Source organism: Pantherophis guttatus, chromosome 2 (assembly GCF_059756535.1).
Source record: "Pantherophis guttatus breed Tessera chromosome 2, ASM5975653v1, whole genome shotgun sequence".
Classification (NCBI taxonomy): domain Eukaryota; kingdom Metazoa; phylum Chordata; class Lepidosauria; order Squamata; family Colubridae; genus Pantherophis; species Pantherophis guttatus.
The window spans coordinates 94,555,349-94,571,174 of NC_142064.1; the positions used below are offsets into that span (position 1 = coordinate 94,555,349).

Genomic DNA, 15,826 nt, shown 5'->3' on the forward strand with positions numbered 1-15,826 from the left:
TGCCAATTTCTGGTCCCACCGGCCTCACCGGGGGGAAGGGGGGTGAAGGCCATTTTCACCCTCCCCAGGTTCCTAGAAAGGCTCTGGAGCCTGGGGAAAGAGAAAAACGGGCCTTCCCCAACCCCCCCAGGCCCTCCAGAGACAGGAAACAGCCTCTTTCCCTACCTCTGGTGGGCCCAGAAGGCCTGAAAATCAGCTGGCCGGCGCCCACTGATATGGCTACGCGTGCCACCTGTGGCACATGTGCCATAGGTTCGCCATCACAGGCCTATCAGGTCCCCAAAGTTTCCTACATTTCAATTTTTTACCAGGTTAAAAATGAAACATTCAAGTCGTTACCAATTTTGTTCTGTGCTGAAATAAAGCCAACGTGCAATGATCCAACAGAACATTTAGGAGATTGAAATAACATTTGTTTCCATCTCCTGTGCATCTTATGGCCAATGGTATTAAAAACCCCAATATCAATGCATTTCACTTAGTTGACAATTCCAAGTGCCTGGGACTAAAAATTGGAAATGTGCCCCAATGAACACAATGAGACTTGGTCTCAATTGATCATTTACTTGGTCAGTCTGTAAGATAAAATGTATCTGTAGATTGAAGTGGGATACTTCAAATCTTCTTCCTGTTTTCCTGATCAAATGCATCTTCAAAACTTAAGCATCTCACCTTGGACAGCAGAGACTTATGAATCTTCGAGATAATGTTATCCATTTCAGAAAGCTTTGGTCCTATCAAAGGACTGTTTGGTCCACTCAGATGACCAATATGATCCAATCCTAAATAGTGAAGAATGAGCATATCCCAGTCTTCTCTTCTCAATACATTATTCAAATGTCTAGTAACATTGTTGTCAACCTTAGTGAAAAAGAAAAGCAGATATATATTAAGCCATCACCTATTTTGCTCATATGGTATGCAGAATTAATTAACAGCTCTTCTAAAAATAACCATCTGATGGAAAGGAGTGTGTACAATGTAATGATATCCTGTTTAGCTCAAAGCTTCCTAAAACATTAAGGAAGCAAGTTCAGAGAGACGGCTAAGCTGAATATTTCTCAGATATGCTACACTGCATACCATTCAATATGTTGCCTTTCAATTATCATTCTTGAAGGTTCCAATTCTCCGAAATCAGAACACAATCTACAACCTATGAGTTTAGGATATTAATCCTCATGGTATTATATGCTAACTTGGATACATGCCCCCTATGTTTCATTATTTTGACTCTATAATTTTGTTTCTAATGTAGCAATTGAACAGATCTTGTTAATCTCATCACAATTACAGTATTAAGTCATCTAAATCATCTATTAAATTTCCCAATATTGGGCAATTATTATCTTAGTTGCTAAAATCAGATAAAAACTAAGCTTATTTTTTAAGCTTGAAGTTTGGTCCTGTAAATAAATAAATGAGTAAGCCTTACCCTGGGAGCATTCAATTCTTTGTTCAGTGATACTTATCTCCTTAAAAATTTTACATCCACAGTGAACAGCTTTATTGCATTACCATCACTAATAAAAAAAATAACTTTTTTTTCTACACTTCTAACATTTGGAACAGGAGTAGGTTCTAAAATATTTTACTACAGGTTCTGTGGGCATGGCTTATTTTGTGGGCATGGCTTGGTGGGGGGTAATGTGACTGGGTGGGCGTGGCCAACTTTTTTTTTTTTTTACTTTTAAAAGCATTGTTTCTACAACCTTAAAAAGTTGCAGAAAAAAATGCTTTTAGAAGCCTCTGACGATCAGGCAACTCAGCTGGGATCGCCAGAGGCTTTTAAAGGCATTTTTTTTTCTACAACCTCTCAGCTGAAGAGGTTATAGAAAAAATGCTTTTAATTTTATTTTTTTTTAAAGCCTCTGATGAGGTGGGCGGGGTAAGTGAGCGGCGACCAGGCCGGGGACTGGTTCGGGGATGTGGCCAGCCAATGTTATTACCGGTTCTCTGAACTACTACGAATTTTTACTACCGGTTCTTGTGAACCGGTGCAAACCGGGAGCAACCCACCACTGATTTGGAAGAATAATTTTGATATATATATGTGACAATCTAACTGAAGTCAAGGGCCAGTGATACATAATCTTCCTCTGCAGTTCTTACTGTCAAGGCTCCGACTAAGGAAGCAAATCAGGACTCCAAGGCTAGGATCTCCCACAAAGAACTTCTTTATTGGGTACATCATATTGGCACGCTTAAATGTACCCAATAAAGAAGTTCTTTGAGGCAGACCCTAACCTTGGAGTCCTGATTTGCTTGGGTTCCTTAGTCGGAGCCTTGATACTTACACTGAGGCTCAGGTGAATCTACTCACTTTGAATAATTTCTATCAATGTATCTACCATATAGGGGGAGAACATACCAAGAACAGGTTCATAAACTTCCTTTAAAGCATGGGGTGAATGCCCTATTTCCACTGGTGAAATCCAAATTTTTTTACTACCAGTTCTGTGGGCATGGTTTGGTTGGCGTGGTGTGGCTTGGTGGGTGTGGCTTGGTGGGCGTGGCAGGGGAAGGATACTGCAAAATCTCCATTTCCACCCCACTTCGGGGCCAGCCAGAGGTGGCATTTGCCGGTTTTCTGAACTACTCAAAGTTTCCGCTACCAGTTCGCCGAACTACTCGAAATTTCCGCTACCGGTTCTCTAGAACCTGTCAGAACCTGCTGGATTTCACGCCTGCCTATTTCCATCTGCAATAATATCCTATAAATTTTTTCTCTTTGGTTTGTTCTAAGTAGTTAAGTATTAAATTCTCAAAATTGATAAGATAACATGGGTCCAACATTCTAAGGCTATTAACCATGCTGTTTGGCACTCTATTGCTAATCTCTAATTTAGAGTTTATGTTGGTAGGGAGATAGTGGTTTATTACTGTGACAATTTAAAAAACCTGAGACATGAGAAGGATTTTTAAAAAGACATATATTTTATGTAACCTGTATAATTTAGGTAACTAGGTGAGATGAACATTTTGTAAAGTAAAGAAAAAAGTAATGGTTCTGAAAATAACCAATAAGTGTGACATTTTATAAAAATACATACATCTGAGCAGCATATAATATATGCAATAAAACATTTGCACCAGTAGTTATATGGACAGAAACACACATATATATTCTTACAGCCACTCCCAGACGGTGATTTACCTCAGTGTAGTCTGAGACAAAAAACGATGTTGTCCCATCATATTCAACAAAATGCTTTGGAAACAGCTTAACCCAGGTATCATCACCATAGAAAATTATTCTTTTCCCAGCAATTTTGGCCTGCCATATTAAGTTGTCTTCCATCAAGGCTGGAGAGTTAAGGTTCATGATTACATCAACGAAACCTGGGATGCTACCAGTCATAAGTGCCTGCAAAGGGATCCACCAAAAGGAAAGGAGAGATGGATCAAGCATTAGATGAAGTTTAAGTAAAACCTAAAATCTGACACTGGATAAGGACTCACTTCTGCATGTATATATATTGCAGATAGTCAATGCCTTTAAGCAAATGGCTACCCATAATTCAGTACACATAGTCCTCAACTTACAACAGCTCATTCAGTGATTGTTCAAAGTTACAACAGCACTGAAAAAAGTGACTTATGACCGTTTTTCACAGTTATGACCTTTGTAACATCCCCATGATCATGTGATCAAAATTCAGATGCTTGGCAACTGGTTCATACTTATGACCATTGTTCTATCCCAAGGTCATGTGGTCACCTTTTGCAACCTTCCGGCAAGCAAAGTCAATGGGGAAGCCATACTCACTTAACAACCGGGTTATTGCGATGATTCGTTTAACAACTGTGACAAGAAAGGTTGTAAAATGAGGCAAAACTCACTTAACAAATTTCTCACTTAACAACAGAAATGTTGGGCTCAATTGTGGTCAAGGACTACCTGTATAGGTGGCAGGACTACAAGTATTGAGTTCAGGACTATGGTACTGAATGTAATGCCCTTAGTAAGGGGTAACTTGAGTACTCCAGGAAGCTGGTGAATTTTTTTTTCCCACTGTTTTACTCACCTCAAACATCATAGCAGAATGTACCATCACATTCTGAGGAAAAACTCATGTTGTCAAAAAAGAACATATTTCTGCAGTAAGCATTAAGTGTACTGCTTTATGAAATGTACAATGTATAGATTTAATAGAAGACAACTGTCACTTGTCAAGAAATATTTATTTCCAAAGTATCAGAACTTACTTTAATTCGAGGCATAGTGACGGTAGGCGCCTTGGCTTCTGAGATAAAAACTTGTGTTGTTCCTTTTTCCACCAGCTCTGTTGTATAGGGCATGAATTTTAAACCTTTTGAACCAAAAACAAAGTCATCTCTCAAGGCATCAATCAATACTATAACTACTTTGTTAAAAATAGGTGGGATCTTCTTGGTCCAGTCTGATGTCAATTCTAAAAAAAGAAAAGAAAAACCCACATGAGACGCTAATCCAAGCCAACGCTTAGTCTTCACGCGTTACTGACCTCAATGTCCCACATTTTCTACAAATATCTTTAGAGGCAGGAATCAACAAGCCATAACGGATGGTCATAATTTTAATTCTGACAGCTGTACTTTGTCTTGTTTCCAACAAAAAAGTTTTTATTACCGTTTATGCTGTCAATATTGGTTTCTGAACACCTTAAATCACATGAGAAAAACAAGAGAAAAATGGCAAGTGGGAAAAAACTATAAGAAAGATAGTGAACTGTGAACAAGATATTGTAGAAACTCAGTATGTGATCCATAAATAACATCTGTACTTTTCTTCCTTATTTGTTGGCAGGAAGTTTCAGCCTCTCTGGACCTTCTAGAAGTTGCATGAGAGGGCTCTGCTCTCCTGGGACCTCTGGAACCTCTGGAACCTCAGAAAATTGTGCAAGAATGCTGATGTGATTTTCTCAAAGGCTGCACGAGAGCCAGTCCTTCTTCTAACTTCCAGAGGGTCCAGAGGCATGGTGTGTCACCAAAAATCTAATGTCGCATCACCAATGACACATGTCATAGGTTTGCATCACTGCATTAGGACCTGGGTACTTACGAGACCGCCTTCTACCACCGGTAGCCTCTCACTGGCCAGTACGCTCCCACAGAGAGGGGCTCCTCAGGGTGCCGTCGGCCAAACAGTGTTGACTGGCGGCCCCCAGGGGGAAAGCCTTCTCTGTGGGGGCACCTGCCCTTTGGAACAAGCTCCCCCCGGAGATACGGAGGATCCCGGATTTACGCACTTTCCACCATGCCCTCAAGACTTTTTTATTCCAACAAGCGGGGCTGGCCTAACTCTTTTTAATTGTTTAATTTTAATTTTAATTGGTTTTTAAAAACAGAGGTGTTTTAATTAGTTTGGGCCAAATTTATTTAATATGTTTTTAAATTGTTTTTTAAATTTTATATTGTATCTGTTTTATCTTTGGCTGTTCACCGCCCTGAGTCCTTCGGGAGTAGGGTGGTATATAAATCTAAATAAACTCAAACTGCACTAGATACATGATCAGATGAACATCTAGCATGTTCTTCCTGAGGCTACTAGGAACTAATATTTGACAACAATTTATAGAGCCCACGAAAAGAAAAATGAGTTTCATAGGTTGCAAGAATGTACAAATCAACACAATGAAATGTTTTTTAAACAACCCACAGAATTAGGAGACACATGGAAAGGATGAATACAGCACCAATAAGAGCCAAAGCACTGTAGAAAAACAGGTCTATGAACACACCCATGACTGTCTGCAAGTAAACTCCAGTTTGTTGCAGAATTTCTACCGTGTTTTCCCGAAAATAAGACCCTGTCTTATATTTTCTTGAACCCTGAAATAAGCCCTTGGCCTTATTGCCATGCACTCAAAAGCCCGATTGGCTTATTATCAGAGTATGTCTTATTTTGGGGGAAACAGGGTACAAGTACATTTCAGCTAGTGAAATGGCACTGTTTTTTTATTTACTGTATTTGGGTAACAAAGGTGATGGAAAGGGAAGAATCAAAAATGACAAATTAATCTAAACACATCTGGCAAATGTCCCAACTAACTAAAATAATTGTCCACAATAAATCTCAGAAATTTTACTATTTATTGCTGTTGAACCAATAATTTTCCAAATTATTGTTTACAACATTTAAATTCCTTTGGAACATTTCGTTGATTTGCAACAATCTCTTGCCAACTTTATTCTACCTGCATTGAAAGTAGACATGATCGTAACAAGGTGACAAGCATTGTTCTGCAGAATTGTTACCATCCCAGAAAAGCATAATGGGTACTGTCAATTTGCAGGAAGCCTCAAAGCCTATACCTGGGGGGAAAGTATACAAACTTAGAACTGTATGGTAAGGAAAATATCCATAGAGTTCCTTAAAAATTTTGGGAACCTTTTTGAATTTTCAGTATTTCTGTATAAATAGAACCCTAAAGCATGATCTGTTCTCGGATCAAGTCCTAAAACTAGATTAAAAATACTTGATTAAACAAATGACAAAAAAGCATTATATTTCCTTATTTATTTGAGGAAAATAATCCAGTGTTACATATTTGTGTATGGCAAACATATGTGAACCTGTAGGATTATTAGTTTATTTGAAAGTTTGAAATTAGAGTAAAGTTTTTCAGATTTAGTGTGGGAGATCCTGCATTATTTACAGAACATAATTTTGGTTATTTACTATCAAAGTCTGATCTGTACAACCCTGGTATGTGGAAATGTGTTATGGCTCAAACAAGGAGATTTCTGAGGGCCTCCAAAAAACAGACGCTGATGTTCTGGAAAAGGCTACAAAACTATTTCCAAAGAGATTAGACTCTACCAAACTCCACTTAACAAAAGGAGGCAATTCAACACTGTTGTTGAATTGGAGTGGCTGAGCAACCAAGATCACACCAAAAAGCCAGGGGTGAAATACTCTAGGAATCTTAAAGAATTCCGGGATAATGTCTAAGGCTAAAAGCCTTTCTTGCATTGGTGAATGCCAGTGTTCATGACCCCACTATCAAAAACATTGAACAGCAACTCTTGCAGGGTTGCAAGGAGAAAGACATTTCTCCCCAAAAAGGACATTGCTGCCTATCTACTGTTTGTGAAAGACTACATAGATAAGCCAGAATTTTATGGAAGGATGTTCTGTCGATTGATGAGATCATAATAGAACTTTTCAGCTTGAATGAAAAGTGTTCCACTTCACAAAAAGCAAAACATTGCATTTCAGCTTAAGAACTTTATTCCCTCAGCAAAAATTGACAGCGGCAATATCATGGTTTGGGCTTGCTCTGTCCTTCTGGACAAAGATAGCGTACCTTCATTGATGTAACTATGAGTTCTGAATTGTAACACTAAATTCCACAAGAAAATGTCAGGGTATTTATCCCTGCACTGAAGCTCAAGAGAAAATAAATGGGTCATGCAGCAAGATAGTAATCCCAAATTGCATAACCACATGATTAAAGTGGAAGAAAGTTAACGTTTTGGATTGGCAAGTCAAAGTCCTGACCTGAATCCTAAAGGAATTTTATGAAAGGACATAAAGTGAGCAGTTTATGCAAGGAAGCCCACCAACATCCCTCAGTATGAATATCAAGTTTTACAACTTGAACAAGTCATGTTTTAGGTCATACACTGTATATGCAGAAATATTGAAAATTCAAGAGAGTTCAGAAACTTTTTTTTTTATTGAAAAAGTTTTACAATACAAATTTTCCCCCTTTCCCCCCCCTTTCCCTCCCTAACGCTCCCTTACCCTCCCCTCCCCCCATGGCTTCCCCAGGGTGAAATCCAAATCCAAATCGCATTATATAATACTTTACCGCCCATCTACTCTACCCCCTGTGTAATATACATTTCATCCTGACATTTTAGTATTCTTTCCCCTATATACTATACATTTCTACACAACATTCAACTAAAAGTTATTTAATACTTCCTAATTTAATATTTATTCTGCACATAATCTATCCATTTCCTCTACTCCCATACATAAATCTCTTGGGTCCAGTCTTTAATGTATACTAATATCTTCGCCTTTTCTACAAAACTGGCCACTTTCAGAATCCATTCTTCTATAATAAACATAACATCCCTTTTCCAATATTGAACAATCAGTAATCTCGCCTATCACCATATACCACATCAATTTTGTTTCATCCACTTTCCCGCAGCATATATAATAATTTGTGACATCTAAACAATTACATCAAATCCTTCGTCCAACAGTGTGTTTAATGTCTTTAGTTGCCATCTGCTCCCATCATTGAAGAGTACTTCTATTTACAACCCCCCCCAAGTGACTTTATATTTATATTTATATTCCATATAATATCTTCTGTAAAGTCTTTCATCTAGATTATTAGTTCCATCGACCATGTTAGGGTCACAACCAGATCAACTGCAAGTGCCTTTACTCCATAATCCTCTTGCCTCATAGCTATTTCCTTCAACGTACACATAATCCATTTTTCTTAAAGTCTGTAATAGAAAGTTCCAAGTCACTCGCTTACAGGCCTTCTCCGCAACCTAAAACACCAGCACTGCAGGGATCTGTTTATTCTTCTCAAGATAGTCCAATAAATCTATAATTTGCCTCACATTATTTTTCATGTGTCTGTCTTCTATAAATCCTGCTTAATCATGAATCAACTCTTAGATAACTGGCAATAGTCTGTTGGCTAATAGTTTTGCAAAAAAAAAAATTTTTATAATCCATCTTCAAAAGAAATATTCTAAAAATTTTTAGTTTTGTAAAACCTGCTTCTTTTCTTGCCTTGTGCTGGCTTAGACCTCTGCTGTTGTTGTTTTTCTGGAATTTGTTTGTAGACTGATTGGGTTATACGCTGATCTTTAACTTTGTAAGACATCAGATCAAGATCCAAAGCCACTTCTCTTGTATTTTTAGGTGATTCACCTTTAACTTTTAAAGGAAGATCCGGGAACGACTCATCCAAAGAGCCGCTTGTAGCTCCTTGTATGTCCATTGCCTCCGTCTCCATCTGCTTCCGCTGGACTTCAATCTCTTGTTCATTTTGCTTTTCTTTGTCACCCTCCTGTATTAACACCAAAGATGTACGTGGAGATGCTGGACCAGTTTTAAAAACATTGAGATAAAATTCTTCCGCTTTTTGGACAGTATTTAATCGATATCTTTCTCCTTGATACCTCAATATTATACCAACTGGAGCATCCCATCTGAATGGAATTTGTTGTTTCTTTAGTTCAGTCATCAAGAATGCAAAATCCTCTTTGTAAATCCCAATCTCCCTTCCATCCACTTGTAAGGTAGAAACAAAAGACTTGCAAGATGTCATTTCTTATTCTTCTGTCTGTAAAGTATATCACTACATCTCTTGGCAATTGCCTTTGCCTTGCTACCCAAGAATTCACTCTGTAAGTCTTGTCAATCTTAGACAAGACCTCTTCACGGCTAACCTTTAACATCTCAGCCAAAGCCTCAGCACAAATCCTTCTCAAATCTCTGTTTTTTTCCTTTATCCCCCTCAGTCTTACAGCAAACTCCATAAATTTGAATTGCATCATTGTCACTTCATTTTCAATCCTTTGCATTTTATTATCCACATTATCAATCTTATAATCAACTTCCTTCATTTTAGACTCTATTTCTAAATTAATTTCTTGCACTTTTTTATCAATTTGGACAATTACTTCTGACAAGCCAGTCAAAACTGTCAGAATATCTCGCTTCATCTTGTCATACTTTTCTTGAACCATCTCCTTAGTTTCCTGTTGAAATTTTTCAAACTTCTGGTTCACCCTAACCTCATCTTGTTTCATCAGAGCCGTAATAATAAATTCCTTCAAGTCTCTAAAATCAATCTCCTGTCTCCTGTCTCTGGCTCTGGGTCTGCAAGCTTAGAAACTGCGCTTGTGATTTATGTGTGGGGAACCCCCCCCCCCCCAGCTTTGTTGTCTAGCTTTGAAGCCATGTCTGCCACGCAGACAATCTCTTTTTTTTTTAAGAAGGAAGTCTTCTCTCCCTTTTCACCAGCACAAAAACCTCTCAGAATTAATCAAATCTCTAAGGGAGAAGGAACATAGAAACACTTTGTAAAAAAAAAACTATTCCCTTCTCTTCCAGCCAGCGCTATTGCTCTAAATACTTTGTAGCGTGTTGAAACAGTCAGGCAAATCCACTTTCGCTTTCAGCTTTTTTTTTCAAGACACTAAAACCGGACGCCATTTTAAACTTTCACTCTTTCTCCGTTCTTAAATTCACTCACAGGGCTATCATAAATACTTGCAGTTTTAAGTTCCAGATCCAGATTTCACCCTGTTTATTTTTAATAAATCTTTTGACTTTCGCTGTTTACGTTGGTCGCGTCGTCTGGCTCTGCTACATGCAGAGTTCCCCCATCGTCCGGAGCCACGGCGAGCTGAATAGGGAGCCTCATCCTGCTTGCTCCCCAGAAGCAAAAAAAAAACAATCTGGGGACTTCACAGGGGGCTCTACCTGACCTCGCCAGCTCTGCTCACATTTCCTCGAAGAAACGGAGTTTTTTGAGCCGCCTCTCAGCTGTGGGGCGGCTCTTTACAGGCGGCAGGGCTGGCGGTCTTGAAGGACCGTCTGGCAACGGCGGCGGTGCCAACCAGAAGCCCCAAGAGAGTTCAGAAACTTTTAAGCACTGCTGTATATGAACTTTGTCACTTAGCAGTAAGGACTATTAAGATTTACCTAAATGGCAAAAATAAACCAATATCCAAAACAATCCAGAGGATTATTTTCCCTATCTAGATGGTTAATATGCAGTTTTTGTGTGAAAAGGAACAAAAGGCCAGAATTAAATTATCTGTCCAAGATTCTGCTGTTATTTAATGACATGAGAAATTAAAATGTAGCCAATTCAGTAATTAATTCAGTGAAGGCTAAACACTTTGATTAATTGTTTTCTTACTTATTTTACTCTGAATTCCAAAGTCTCTTGAGGCAGAACTAGTATACCTTTGACTGTAGCACTGGGAATATGCTGAAACAGTATTATTAGTGGTTTATTCCCAGAGGTATTTCAAACATTTTCATTCTTCGACAGCTGCTGAAGCTCCATCATCTTTATGGAATTGTTGTTGATATGCAGTAGCTCTTGAAAAGTGTGAGTTCCCACATGACCCAACCCCACAGGACACACAGCATAGGAGAGTGATGCCTTTTACTCAGCTAAAAAGCAAGTTGTGATTGTCAGAAACAGCCAATGCTTCCAATTGCTTCCACCTGCTTATCTCCTCTGCCCCTTGTACCATACAATAATAAGGAACAGGTCCCTCTATCTAGAAGATAACAGGTGAGTGAATAAATGCTACCACCTCACTTTTGTTCTGTTGATAACAGATAATTGTTGCCATGTAAAAGCTGCATTCTGGGTAGCATAGTGATCCAAACTTCTAGAAATAATACAATGGAAGAGAGAGGAAATAGAAGAACTGGCATTAGCAAGACAGTAGTCCATTACACAGGAAAGTTAAGAGCTATTTCTTCCTCCAGAACATGTCACATTTTGGGGAACAGCTCTAGCTCCCCCCCTCAAAACCTGGTCTTACTTACAATTTCTTTATTAAGTGGATTGCAATTTACAATTAGAAAACCTAAGAAGGATGGCTAATACTTGGGAAAGGGGGAAAAATTACTTAGGCCACAATAGACAAAACCTCACAGAATGAAATTTAACAGGAAGAAACATAAAGTCACACATCTAGGTAAGACAAATGGGAAAAAATGTGTACATAATGAAGAAAGTCTGCCTCAAAAGCAGCATGTGTGAGAAGGATTTCAATGTACTACCTGTATGTTACAAGCTCAACATGTCCCAACTGAGACATGCAGAGAAGGCCAATGACATCTTGACGGGAATCAAGAGGAACATGGTGTCCAGATCACAGGACACCATGCTTCTCTTGATTTCCTTCACCCTACTCTGCCCTGGTAAGGCTTGGAGTACTACATTCAGTTCTGTACACCCCAGTTAAAAAAAATACACTCATAAGTTCAGAGAAGGCCTACCAAGACATTGAAAAGACTGGTAACCAAGTCCTACAAGCAGAGGTGGGCGTCACATACTGTAACAACCAGTTTGCCCAGAACTGAAAATGTGAGTGTGCGCGGCATCAAAAAACCAGCAATTATATAGGACTGGATAGCATCAGGTTGGGTGGGTGGGCCCACCTGTTGGTTGGAATTACCGGTTTGCCCAAACCAGTCTGAACCGGCAGCAGCCAACCTCTGCCTCCAAGGAACAGTTACAGTAAATGAAATATATTTAGCTTGAAGATTCAGAGAGAACATGATAGCTGTCTTTAAATCTGAACAGAAATCACAATGTAGAGATTCAGATGTATTACCACTTGCTGCAGTGGGTAAGTCTAGAATTTAAGAAATGAAACTTCAAGAATGTAGGTACAGATTACACATTAGAAGATATTTTTATAAGAGCTGTCAATCAGTGAAATGGGTTAGTGCAGAGCTGTTTCTGCCCCTTCACTGGATAGACTGGATAGGTTTCTACCAGGGATAGTGTAGTGAACTTTGCAATATATAGAGTTGGACTTGATGACTTCATAGGATCCTTCCAACTCTGTAATTCTATTATATCCCACCAACATGAAAAGTTATTTTTTAAAAAAATCAATTTATTTCAGGACCAATTGGTTTATAATTTGACACTTATTATCCATTTTCTGAATTGTTTTAAGACTTCATTCTTGAACCATTAGCAATTCTTGTTGGGAAATATTGAGATATCAATTTTGTATTGGTTAATTCTGAGTATCACTTATTTTTATCTGCTGATATTTTGACATTAGAACATTGATTCAAGACATCTAGTGTCTTTCAGTGACTGAAGGTGGATTAGAACCGGAATATCCCTATTCCTAATCCAACAATTTTACCACTACACCACATTTTTTCATTCTTAAACTTTTCTTTAAAAGATTTCATTTCAAAAGCAAATATACAGCAATTGAACATAATGATATATATAACAATATGCCACTTGGTAATATAGGAGTGAGCAATGAATTAACAGACCCAGCAACCAATTTTTCCCCTAAAGTATAAAGATAAAAAATGAATCAATGAATAAAGAAATTGAGGTGATCCAGTATAATTTAAAAAGTGGTATGGTTGTTTTCCTTGCATATCATGACAAAATATTTCAAAAAATTAATTCCTACTGAATTCTTAATAATTTCCCAATAGGTATCTGTTTGGTCATTCCTTTTCCATGAAAATTAATCTGAATTAAAATTGATAAATTGCTTTGTATGATATAGGTGTGTGTGTGTGTGTGTGTTTAACATTTAAGTGTACCTGGATGCTGCTGTTATATTTTTTGCTTTGTAAATCACTTAAGATTGAACTGATTGGTGTTGTATAAAAGCATTTTCAATAAATACGCTTCCAAAACAAAGTCTTAGTACAGGTATTGAAGAGCATATATTCAGCCTATTTCAAACAAGACTGCGCTTTTATTAGAAATGATTGTTATAGAAACTTCCAGGCTAGTGAATAAATTATAATCAAAATCTTTAAATTAAGCTTTTCTGACTAGAGACTTAAATTAAATACATCCTGCAGCAGATAGCACTGACTAGTTTTAGCATGGCTTCTGAGAGGCCTACATGGCTGCAACCGCATTCACCAGCCTAATAGACAACTTTTGCTCAAAATCAAAAGAGAAAGTTTGAATTAGCTATACTTTATCTCTTTGCAGATTGTTTTTCAATAACTATATAGTCCTCGATTTACAACAGTTCATTTAGTGACCATTCAAAGTTACTACACTGACAAAGGTGACTTATGACCATTTTTTACACTTATGACCTTTGCAGCATCCCCATGGTCAGATGATCAAAATTCAGATGTTTGGCAACTGACTCAAGTTTATGACTGCTGCAGTGTCCCAGGGTCATGTGATCACTTTTTGCGACAAGCAAAGTCAATGGGGAAGCCAGATTCACTTAACAACCATGCTACTAATTTAACAACTGCAGTGATCCACTTAACTGCGGCAAGAAAGGTCTTAAAATGAGACTAACTATACATTTCCAGAGCAATAATAGATCTCATTTTAAACTAGATCATACTTTCTCAAAAAGACAAAGTATGTAGTTCAAGGTGACCAGAAACTACCCCTGGACCAAATTCTTCAGATCCCCATACAGATGAAATGGCCTTCAGCCCTGTTCATCATCACTTTGGAGAGATAGACAATTTTTCTTTTTCCCAAGGAAAGTAACCATATACAGCAATAATATTGACATTTGAGTACTCTATTGTAATATGTTCCACAAAATTTATTTTGGAATCTAGATCAGAAGTTTCCATTGGTACAGAACTCAACAGTTCAGCTAATCTTAGAATTCAAAGAGAGCACATCATACAAATATAAAAAACATCATTTTGACTGCTGGATAGTTTCTAACTGAAATCAAAATGCTAGTTATTAATATTCAAGGCCTCTATGGATTTTGTTCAGGTGGACTTGCAAGAACCTCCGTGAGGTTCATTTACATTTGTTACAGGCTCATCGTGTGGTGATCCAGGTTCAAGCCATTGGGTTGAGGAGTACACCAACCATTTTAAAATAGCCCTTCTAACGCAAAACTTTCAAGCAAAACTTTCATTGTTGATTTTTAGCATCACAGGCTTTCATTTCCATTTTAGTATTTTTACTTTAAAATATGGCACAATCTGGATAGTTGGCAGGACAGTAAGCTAACCAAATAGGCCGCTGCTCCCTTACCTCTACTCTCTCCCTAGCCTGAAAAACTTTTGGGGTTATTCACTGGCATGGCACTTAACATTATTCACTGGCATGGCACATAACTCACTTTCAATTTTGGATTATAAAGCCTACTGTTTCTTCCTCCTCATTTTGTTACCCATCTCGTTGCCCAAGAAAAGAAGGAAGACATTCTTGCCAGAGAAAAGAGCAAACAAACCACCCAACTTTTTGTTCTGGCAAAAGCCACCCTTTGTCCAACTGTTCATTTCACCTGCCGGGCAGGCAGTTTTTCTGATGCCTTTTCCTCTCTGAACAGCATAGCAACCAAGACTGGGTTGCTCGTAGCCCAACCTGCAAAAGGAGTCGGAGAGGAGGCAGAGATTGCTCCCTGCAAGTGCAAATGTCTCAAAACCCCTTGCAAAAAAGCTGGGCGCTTCCTTTCTGAATTGCTAAACACCCACAAATAAAAGTTCCAAGTTTGTTAAAGCATCTCACTCGCCCCGCTCTGCCTTGCTTGGCAGGCTGGAGGGGCGATATGCCATGGAGACCACCCCACACTTTGAAAGGATCTCCCTCTGGGCGATCCGGCACACCTCGCCTTTTCAGGCGAGATCCCAGGAAAACACGAGCGAGGGAGAGACGCTGCTGTACCTGTCCGAGGAGGCTCTGCAGGCACCTGGCCGAAGGTCCCGCTGGGAAGCAGCGATCTGACCGGCACGGGGAAGAAGCCCCTAATGAAAAGCCCCACGCCCAAGGCCTGCACCAACAGGCAGAAAGACGCAAAGACCCCGGAGCGCAGCCGCATCCTTCAACTCCAGCGCGGGCAGGCAGGTGAATCCGGAAAGAAGGTAAGCAGGAGAAGGACACACCTGCGCAGCGGCGGCGGCGGCGGCCGCAGCACCTCCCTCCGGCGGGCCAAGCAGGCGGCACATAAGGATAGAATTGAAAAGCCAAGCAATCATAATAGGCCCAAACCGGTTTGCTTGCACACTGATTGGTCAGCGGTTGACCAATCCGCGGGAAGTAGCCGCTCGAGAACCGCGCCGAGGGAAGAACGCTTTGAAAAGAGGGAAGTATGAGCGGACTACATCTCCCAGAAAGCCTTT

The 15,826-nt window shown here is 39.1% G+C and overlaps 1 protein-coding gene across 2 annotated transcripts in view; it reads right to left on the reverse strand.

Annotated features, from left to right (window-relative positions):
* PIGG (phosphatidylinositol glycan anchor biosynthesis class G (EMM blood group)) overlaps positions 1–15,594 on the reverse strand; it is a 71,467-nt gene extending 55,873 nt beyond the window's left edge. For both annotated transcript variants that reach the window (XM_034410713.3, XM_034410712.3), the window contains exons 1-4: positions 15,372–15,594; positions 4,210–4,415; positions 3,158–3,367; positions 673–861 (exon numbers count right to left, since the gene is read on the reverse strand). In XM_034410713.3, the coding sequence (XP_034266604.2) occupies positions 673–861; positions 3,158–3,367; positions 4,210–4,415; positions 15,372–15,525 (759 nt within the window). In that variant the 5' untranslated portion in view covers positions 15,526–15,594. The remainder of the gene's footprint in view (positions 1–672; positions 862–3,157; positions 3,368–4,209; positions 4,416–15,371) is intronic.
* Between the last annotated feature and the right edge of the window lie 232 nt (positions 15,595–15,826).